General features: G+C 60.1%; 1 protein-coding gene across 1 annotated transcript; it reads left to right on the plus strand.

The window, feature by feature from the left end:
- The first annotated feature begins 2,604 nt into the window (after positions 1-2,604).
- SERINC2 (serine incorporator 2) lies at positions 2,605-9,340 on the plus strand. The gene is made up of 10 exons (XM_057397873.1): positions 2,605-2,730; positions 5,814-5,975; positions 6,481-6,668; positions 6,764-6,843; positions 6,960-7,097; positions 7,222-7,391; positions 7,483-7,573; positions 7,699-7,834; positions 7,977-8,183; positions 8,625-9,340. The coding sequence occupies exons 1-10, from the start codon at positions 2,692-2,694 to the stop codon at positions 8,761-8,763; spliced, it is 1,350 nt and encodes a 449-aa protein (XP_057253856.1). The 5' UTR covers positions 2,605-2,691; the 3' UTR covers positions 8,764-9,340.
- Positions 9,341-9,545: the final 205 nt, after the last annotated feature.

Genomic DNA, 9,545 nt, shown 5'->3' on the forward strand with positions numbered 1-9,545 from the left:
AAGGGGATAGCTAGGGGCTGATGCTGAGGGTGATGGAGGCCTCTCCCTCCTGCAGCCAGGGCCCTGCCTGGCCATCCTGCAGCAGGGATGGAGCCCAGGCACCATCCCCAGTCTCATATTGGCACTGCCATCTGGTGACATCAGCAAGGGACAAGGGGACACTGTGGGGAGGATCAGTCCCTCCAGGGAATGTGGGTGTCTGCTCCTGGCATGACAGGGGGCTCCTGGAACCACAGAACCCCAGCCTGGGTTGGGTTGAAGGGACCTTAAAGCTCATCCAGCTCCAACCCCTGCCGCGGGCAGGGACCCCTTCCACTAGAGCAGCTTGCTCCAAGCCCCTGTGTCCAACCTGGCCTTGAACACTGCCAGGGATGGGGCAGCCACTGCTTCTCTGGGCACCCTGTGCCAGCGCCTCAGCACCCTCACAGGGAAGAGCTTCTGCCTAAGAGCTCATCTCAGTCTCCCCTCTGGCAGGTTAAAGCCATTCCCCTTGGCCTGTCCCTACAGGCCCTTGTCCCAAGCCCCTCTCCAGGTTTCCTGCAGCCCCTTTAGGCACTGGAGCTGCTCTAAGCTCCCTGGAGCCATCTCTTCACATCCCCACAAGGCACAGAGGGACAGCAGGACCAGAGGGACCTTGTGGCCACTTTGCCTTTCCCATGAGGACAGGGGCTGGAGGACCCTCCTGCCGCGGGTGTCGCAGGGCTCCCATAGCAGCTGGGGAGAGACAGGAGCTGCCAGATCCCCCCCCCCCCTTCATGCGGGGGCCGTGCCCATCGTGTCCCCATGGGTGCTGCCAGACCCGTGCCCGCACGCAGCCAGTCCGGGCAGGTCCCCAGCGCACACCCCTGCCGGGAGCAGCAACCTGAGCTGGGCTGGGACCACGGAGCAGCTCCGGGCTCTGACCCCTCCTGCTTCTGGGAGCTCAATGTGTGCCAGCTGATGAGAGGCCAAGCCACGGGGCTTCGCTGCTGGAGCGAGCAGTGTGGCACCCTCCTCTTCCTCAAGGACACAGGGCGCAGGCAGGTTGGCTTCCCCCATGCCCGTACCCCCCAGTCCTGCTGTGCACTCTTGTCCTCTCCCTGCTGTCTAAATTTAGGGTCTGGAAGCAGGCTAGCACATCCCATCTCAGCCCTGCATTATGCATGCCAGCTCTCGCCGCCCCAGATGGATGTGCCAGAAAGAGCTGGGAAACCCACTGCTGGCCCAGCCCCAGCTCCCACCCTTGGTTGTGCGTGGAAAGATGCCCCTTGGACCCCCTCGCTTGGGTTCTGGCCCCACAGATGCGGTGGGTTCACGCTGCTGTGTCTGCTGGAGATGGAGGGTGCGTTGTCAGAGCCAGCAAGAGGAGCTGCTATAGGGGATGACAGGAAGGAGAGGGGAAATATGGGTCCATTGCTGGGATGCACCCGCGGGTGCTGAGGGAGGTGGCACATGCTGCTGTGAGGCCAGCCTCTGAATGATCATGGTGACCGGGAGAAGAGCCTAAAGGCTGGAGGGAACCAAACATCACTTCCATCTTCAAGAAGGGCAAGGAAGGACCCAGGGAACCATGGGCTGACCCCTGGGAAGGTGGCAGAGCAGCTGATCCTGGAAACCATTTGCAGGCACATTGAGGATAAGTCAGCGTGGGGAGGCCACGCTTGACCAACTCGATAGACTTGTGCAATGAAAGGGCTGGAGAGCAGAGGGCATTGCCTGCCTGGTCTTCAGGAAGGCCTTGGCACTGCCCTAAGATCCTCACAGAGGTGTTGATGCAGATGGATCAAGGTGAGGTGGGTTGAACACCATGGCCAGGCATGGGTGGTGGGTGACCAGAGGCACCAAGTCGAGTTGGAGGCTGGTACCCCAGGGGTCTGTACTGGGTCCAGTCCTGTTTAACCCCTTCATTAATGATCTGGATGACAGGGCAGCATCAGCTCTGCAATGACACTGAACTGGGAAGGGTGGCTCGTGGAGCAGAGGCTTGTGCTGCCATCCAGAGGGACCTGGATGGTCAGGCGGGAGGAATGGGATGACAGGAACATCACAAGGTTCAACAAGGAGAAAGGCAAAGTCCTGCCCCTGGGAAGAGCAATCCCAGCACCAGCACATGGAAAGCAGCTCTGCAGAAAAGGACCCGGGGATTCCTGATGGATGAAAAGATTGGACATGAGCGGGCAATGTGTGCTTGAGCCCAGAATCCCCCCCCCCCCCCATGTGCTGGGCTGCACCCCAGAGCATGAGCAGCACCTCAGAGAGGGGATCCTGCCCCTCTGCTGCGCTGTGCTGGATCTAAGGCAGAAGCTCTTCCCTGTGAGGGTGCTGAGGCGCTGGCACAGGGTGCCCAGAGAAGCTGTGGCTGCCCCATCCCTGGCAGTGCTCAAGGCCAGGTTGGACACAGGGGCTTGGAGCAAGCTGCTCCAGTGGAAGGTGTCCCTGCCCGTGGCAGGGGGTGGAGCTGGAGGAGCTTTAAGGTCCCTTCAACCCAAAGCATTCACGGTTCTTTGACTCCCCCATCCCGGCACATCCCCGAGCAGCGCTCGCTGTCCCCTGGGCAGTGCCCGGGGAAGGAGGCTCCGGGGCTGCCGCTTGTTGGTGGGGGGGTGTCCGTGGGTGCCAGGACCCGCCCCGGGGGAGGCGCGGAGGGAGCGACGGGCCCCGGGCGGAGCCAGCGGCCGGAGCCGGGAGCGGAGCGGGGACCGCGGCCGCACCATGGGGGCCTGCCTCGGGGTGTGCTCCCTGCTCAGCTGCGTGAGTGCCCGCGGCCGGGGCAGCGGGACGGGGGGGGACCGGGAGGAGGCACAGAGGGAGCGGGGCTGCGCCGGCTCCGAGCGCCGGGGCGGGGTAAACGCTGTCGCTGCGGGTTGAGGGGGAGGCCCGGGGAGGTCTGGGGGTGCCCCCGGGGATGGGGCCCGGTACAGCCAAAGGGATGGAGGAGACGGAAGGGATTACAAGGGGAGCCCGGATGGTGCCTCCACTGCACCGGGGGGGGGGGGGGGATGCAGGGGATAGCCGGGGGATGCAGGGACCCCGATGGGGATGCACCCCTATGGGGTTGCACCACAGGGGAGCCGTGAGGGGATGCAGCCCTGTGAACACGGGAACACCCAGGGGATGCAGATCTGTGTACACGGAGGATACAGGGGACATGCGGGGAGATGCACCCTGTGTACATGGGGTATACAGGGGACCCCGAGGGGATGGAGCCCTGTGGGCACGGGGACACCTGTGTACATGGGAGGATACAAGTGACCCCCGGTGCAGGCATCCTGCTGCACCCAGGAGAGTCCCAAGGGAGACCCAGAGGGTTCACCCCAGATAACTCTGGGGCTCGTGAGTGTCGTGGTTGAGGGGAGTGTGGAGTCTGAAGGCGCCTGGAGTGGTGGAGCCCGGTGCTCTTGGGGATATGGGGAGCTGGAGGAGGCAGTCAGGGGTCCTATCCCCCCTTCCCTAATACACTGAGGAGGCGAGTCCTGCTTGCACCCATACGATGCTGAGGGGCTGGGTCCTGCCAGGGGATGCAGTAAGAGCAGGAGCTCAGAGGTGGGGGGCTCCGTGTGGGTGCCATGGCCCAGGGCTGGGTGCATGTCTCAGGGTGCTGCACCCAGTGACGCAGGCAGCTCCGTGGCCGGTGTTCCCTTTCCTGTTGTTGCCTCACCTGCGGGCACAGGGCCAGGGCTGCGGAACCAACCCCGGAGCCTGGAAACAGGGGAACGGGGCCGCTTGTGCAACCTGACCTCAAAGCTGTGGACGTTTCACCAACAGGAGTCTTTGAAACGCCCGATGGAACATGGTGGGGGGGCTCTGCAGGACCTGTCTGTGACACATGGCCAACAGTTTTCCTTATGGGCAGGAACTGGAAAAGCCAGGAGCTCCTCTGGAGCAGGACCAGGGAGTTTTTTGGCCTAATTCTGGATATTTGTCCCCAAAAAAGCTATTCTGTTCCAGGCCATAGCATCACGGAGAGGTCTGGGTTGGAGGGGACCTTAAAGCTCATCCAGTTCCAATCCTCTGCCATGGGCAGGGACTTGCTATGTAGGGCAGGGCCTTGCTATGTAGGGCAGGGCCTTGCTATGTATGTTTAATTCTCCTGTTCCTTCAAGTGGAGCTGGTTCATTCATGGGATGCTTTAGCTCAATTCTGAACTGAAAAACCACAAATAACTGAAATAACCAAACCAAACCCCCCCCCCCCCCCAAAATCTGTGTGGTTTTTAACAGGAGAATCCAACTCCTGGTTGAGCCTGCATCATTTGGGTCAAACAGCACCGGATTGCTCAGCCACCTCTTCAAACCTTTCCCTACAAGCTCTTCCTGAGTGAAACTTGGCAGCAAACACCAACTATTTCCCTTTCTCTGCCTCCAGCGATTTGCCAGACCCTGCCCACCACTGCCATGAGTGGAATGGTCACCTCTAGGTGCCTTGCTTATGGGATGGGGTTGGTGTTATGGTGTTGGTCCCATAACACCTCCTTATGGGATGGGGTTGGTGATGCCAGCAGAAGGCTGCCCATGGCAATGGCAGTCCTGGGGGCTCGTGCAGCCCTCCAGCATGGTTTGGGCACCTCATGGGGACTGTCAGCCTCATACCAGCACAAAGCCAGGCATGAGAGCTGCCAGCCTGTGCCTGACCCCATGGGCTCGGCACTGATTAACCTGCTGGTCATTAATTGAACTGGTTGCTCTGCATTGCTTTGGGGTGATGCAGGCTCTGCAGCCCTGGGTTTGCCAGGGTGAAGGCAGCTTGCAGGAGATGTGTTGTTGGGGTGGTGGTGGTGGGGTGGTGGTGGTGGTGGTGGGTTCATGCTGTTCTTCATGCTGGGTTCCATGAGGAAGTCAATGGTGGAACTGGAGCCATCAGCCTTTCGCCTGCAGTGCCTGGAACCTGAAGGTTCCTCATTACCACAGGCTGCCTTTTGGTGTTAGGATGCCTTTGGAAGTCTTTAAAGGAGGTGGATGAGTGTGGCCAGCGCTGCCTTAACAGGGCAGGATTTCCCTTGCTCTTAACCCATTGCTTTTGAAAGAGAAAGGCTGAAATCAAGAGGTGCCCAGGCAGCGTGCAGCAAAGGCAAAGGCAGCTGAGAGCAGGGATGGATATCTAAGGCAGTAACCAGGAGCCATGACCACACAGCACGGTGCCTCAGTGACCAGAGGGACCTGCATCAGGCTGGAGAGGTGGGACCTTGGAGCTGCTCCAGTGCCTAAAGGGGCTGCAGGAAACCTGGAGAGGGGCTTTGGACAAGGGTCTGTAGGGACAGGCCAAGGGGAATGGCTTTAACCTGCCCGAGGGGAGACTGAGATGAGCTCTTAGGCAGAAGCTCTTCCCTGTGAGGGTGCTGAGGCGCTGGCACAGGGTGCCCAGAGAAGCTGTGGCTGCCCCATCCCTGGCAGTGTTCAAGGCCAGGTTGGACACAGGGGCTTGGAGCAAGCTGCTCTAGTGGAAGGGGTCCCTGCCCGTGGCAGGGGTTGGAGCTGGATGAGCCTTAAGGTCCCTTCCAACCCAAACCAGGCTGGGATTCTATGACTCTATGAAGTAGGTGGCTGAATATCCAAGCTGGGGAGCAGAAAGGAAGACCAAAGATGTCTCCAGGACTCCTGGTGTTATTTTCCAAGCTGGGTGGGTATTGGAGTGAACCTGTTCCTGCAGCATTTCTGCTTGTCAGCAACCTTTTGGTGGGATTTGGGACCATTTCCATGAGGCCCTGCAGGGTGCAATGCTGGCGAGGAGCTCTAAGCAATGGTGCGGATCCCTGGGCAGATCTCCATATGGTCCAACCTGGGCACGTGCTTTGGGGCTGATCTCAACCCCTCTGATGCAGGATGCTCTTGTTGCAGGTGTCCTGTCTCTGTGGCTCTGCACCATGTCTGCTCTGCGGCTGCTGCCCCTCGGCCAAGAACTCCACCATCTCCCGCCTCATCTTCACCTTCTTCCTCTTCCTCGGCACCCTCGTGTCCATCATTATGATAATCCCTGGTGTGGAGAAGGAGCTGCACAAGGTAAAGAACCCCTGGATGCTGCTGGGCTTGGTCACCATGGGGAAGAGGTTCAGCTCGTGGTGGGTGCATGAGGCTGAATCAGAAAGTGAAGGTTTGGGGCGTGATGTTGCTTCTGTTCCCCCTTTTCTGAGCATCTCACTGGCAGAGGTGTTACTGGCCCTGATTTTCCACGCAGGGGAAGATGCAGTGGGATAATTTCATGCATTTCCACGTTTTCCCAGATCGCTCCCATGAAAGTTTCCTACATCCCATTTTTGGGGTTCAACTGGCCAAGTGACTTGCAAGGCGTAGAATCATGGAATGGTTATGGGAAATGCTGGTTTCATCCCAGCTTTCCTGGGATGACTGGTGGCTTTAGCTGTGTCACTCCACTGCTGTCCCCAAGCAGGCCAACTGCACGCTTTATGAGTGTCATCGGAGCAGGCATGGGCATCACTGATGGCACTGGGGATCGTGGTGGGTGCAGGATGCTGGGGTGGTGCTCACCTTCCCATCACCATTGCAGCTCCCTGGCTTCTGTGAAGGCAGCGGGTCAGTGCTGGGGGTCCAGACCCACGTTGACTGCAGCAGCTTCCTGGGCCTCAAGGCTGTGTACCGCATGGGCTTCGCCATGGCCGCCTTCTTCTTCCTCTTTGCCATCCTCATGGTGTGTGTGCGCAGCAGCAAGGACCCACGGGCCGCTGTGCAGAACGGGTGAGCCCTTGTCCCTAGGGGGGGATGGACCAGACCCCCCCTTCCCTGGCAGCTTGGTTCCAGCTCCAGATTGTGCCTCCTCTCTCCTTCCACAGCTTCTGGTTCTTCAAGTTCCTGCTGCTGGTGGGGATCACAGTGGGGGCCTTCTACATCCCTGATGGTGCCTTCAGCTCGGGTGAGGAGCTGCCCCTGCTCTCCTGGCATCGCTGGGCTCAGCATCCCCACTGCTGCGTGCCCCTGTGCCCAAGTCCCCCTTTCCCTGCTCTTAACTGGGTTTCCTCCTCTCTCAAGTCTGGTTTTACTTCGGTGTGGTCGGCTCCTTCCTCTTCATCCTCATCCAGCTCCTCCTCCTCATCGACTTCGCCCACTCCTGGAGCCAGTTGTGGCTGCGCAATGCAGGCGAGAGCAACGCCAAGGGCTGGTATGCAGGTCGGTATGGGGGGCACCATGCAGGGCTTAGGGATGGGGAAGCTCCTCCTGGAGCTGGTGATGTTGAGCTGGTGGGGATGGGGGGCTCTGCTCCAGCCCCTTTCCTGTTTGGTTCCTCCCCCAGCCCTCTGCACCGTCACTTTCATCTTCTATGCTGCCTCCATCGCTGCCGTAGTGCTGCTCTACATCTACTACACCAAGCCCGAGGGCTGCACAGAGGGCAAGGTCCTCATCAGCATCAACCTCATCCTCTGCCTCATCGTCTCTGCTGTGTCCATACTGCCCAAGATCCAGGTTAGGTGATGGGGAGGGCGCCTTGGAGGCTGGTGGCCATGTCACTGTGGGGTAGAGGACCAGCTCTGAGCATCCATGGTTGTGTTTGCAGGAGGCTCAGCCACACTCGGGCCTGCTCCAGGCATCCCTCATCACCCTTTACACCATTTACATCACCTGGGCTGCCTTGGCCAATGTACCAAGTAAGCAGGATGCGGCCTTGGTTTGGGAGGGGGATACATGGGGCACCCACTGGGGTGGCTGCTTTAACCTCCTGGGTCTCTGCGTGCTGGGGAAAGGTGCTGAAGCCCCTGTATGTCCCCCCCAGGCCAGGCCTGTAACCCCACGCTGCTGGTGAGGAACAGCACCAGCTCAGCAACAGCCACTCAGCCACTAACAACCTGGTGGGATGCCCCGAGCATTGTGGGCCTCATAATCTTCATCCTCTGCACCCTCTTCATCAGGTGAGGACTTGGCTGGGTGGCCCTGAGGACTGCATCGCCAGTCTGCCTACCCAGGGCAGGGGGACACAGGGACCTCCTAGGGAATAGGTGATGCTGGAGCTGTGGTCACAGCTCAGCACCCATGAACCTCCTGTCCCTGCAGCATCCGCTCCTCTGACCACCCCGAGGTGAACAAGCTGATGCTGACAGAGGAGAGCACGGCTGGGGCGGGCGGTGAGGCTGTGGAGCACGGGGAGCACCGTGCCTATGACAACGAGCAGGATGGGGTGTCCTACAACTACACCTTCTTCCATCTCTGCCTCCTCCTCGCTGCCCTCTACATCATGATGACCCTCACCAACTGGTACAGGTGGGCAGAGCAACCCCTTCTCCCGGTGTCCTCCCTGCTCCTGCACTGGGCAGAGCTGGTTGTTGAGGTCCATCTGTGTGAGAGCCCACTCTGTGTGCCCCATTATCAGTGCTTATGCTTAGTGCTGCCTATGGCAGGTTGTGCCTGGGCTCACCGGCTCCCTGCTGCAGCCTGGGATCCCTTGGGATGATGTGGGGGGAGCCAGAACCCAGCCCTGGGGGTGCTGTAGCTGCACCGGTGGGGTCACATCCCTTGGACAAGCTGTGGGGAGCCACAAGATGCTGCTTCTCCGCTCTCCCCTCCTTGTGCTTTGTATTGCACCCATGGCTTGGTGCTCGCAGCATCCTTCCCTCCGCAGCGCAGTGACTGTGCTTGGGATGCGCAGGGAGATGCCACCCGCGGCAGCACGGTGATGGGGGCTGATGCTGTTTGGGATTTCAGGCCAGATGAGAGCTTGCGGGTGCTGTCGAGCCCCTGGACCGCCGTGTGGGTGAAGATCAGCTCCAGCTGGGCCGGGCTCCTGCTCTACCTCTGGACCTTGGTGGCTCCGCTGGTGCTGCCGGACCGGGACTTCAGCTGAGGTGGCCCCGGGCATCCTGCTGCTGGGTTGGAGCCATCGTGTCCTTGTCCCTCGAGGCTGGGGACAGCCCCAGCGATGCTGGGTTGTGCCTTCTCGGAGGTCTTTTGGTTTCATTGGAAAGGGATGAGGTGCCAAGCACTGGAAATCAGCAAGGGCTGAGGAAGATGTGAGGATGGTTTTGAAGCTCTTCTCATCTCTTTTCATGCTTGTTTAGTGCCTTTGGGGGTGCTCCATCCCCTCCTCTTCCAGCGGACACCCTGCCTTGCCTTGGGAGGGTTTGGTGTCCCCAGCTCACTTGGAGCTCCAGGACCGTGGTGCCTTTTGGAGGGGGTCTGGGGAGCTGCCATGTGCCAGGACCCAGGACCTGGTGTTCCCTCCCCAAAGAGCCTGGATGAGAATGGGCCTCAGGGATTTGTGGCTGGAGGCAGATGTCCCACTGCATCCCCCAGCCATGGTGATGGCCCCAGCTCCTCCAGGGCTCTCCTGCCCATCCATCCCATGGGAGGACAGTCCCTGCTCCTCACTGGAGCACAGGTTGGGTTACCTTAGTAATAAAGCCTTGTTTGGAACAAACCCATCAGATGTGGCCTTGTGGAGTCTTTCCTGACGGGTGCTGGAAGGTGGAGGAAAGGGGATGGATTAAACAGCCCTGACACCGGGGTGAGGGCACCGCTGCTGCCCTTGGGGGGGGAACATCACTGTGTCACAGCAGCCTGGAGCCCTGGACCCTGCTGCCAGCCTGGGGCACCCCGAGCACTGCAGGACGGGTGATGGTGGTGATG

This window comes from Pezoporus wallicus, unplaced genomic scaffold (assembly GCF_028554395.1).
Source record: "Pezoporus wallicus isolate ANWC-B61680 ecotype Strahan unplaced genomic scaffold, APGP_CSIRO_Pwel_v1 contig_10769, whole genome shotgun sequence".
NCBI classification, from domain to species: Eukaryota; Metazoa; Chordata; class Aves; order Psittaciformes; family Psittacidae; genus Pezoporus; species Pezoporus wallicus.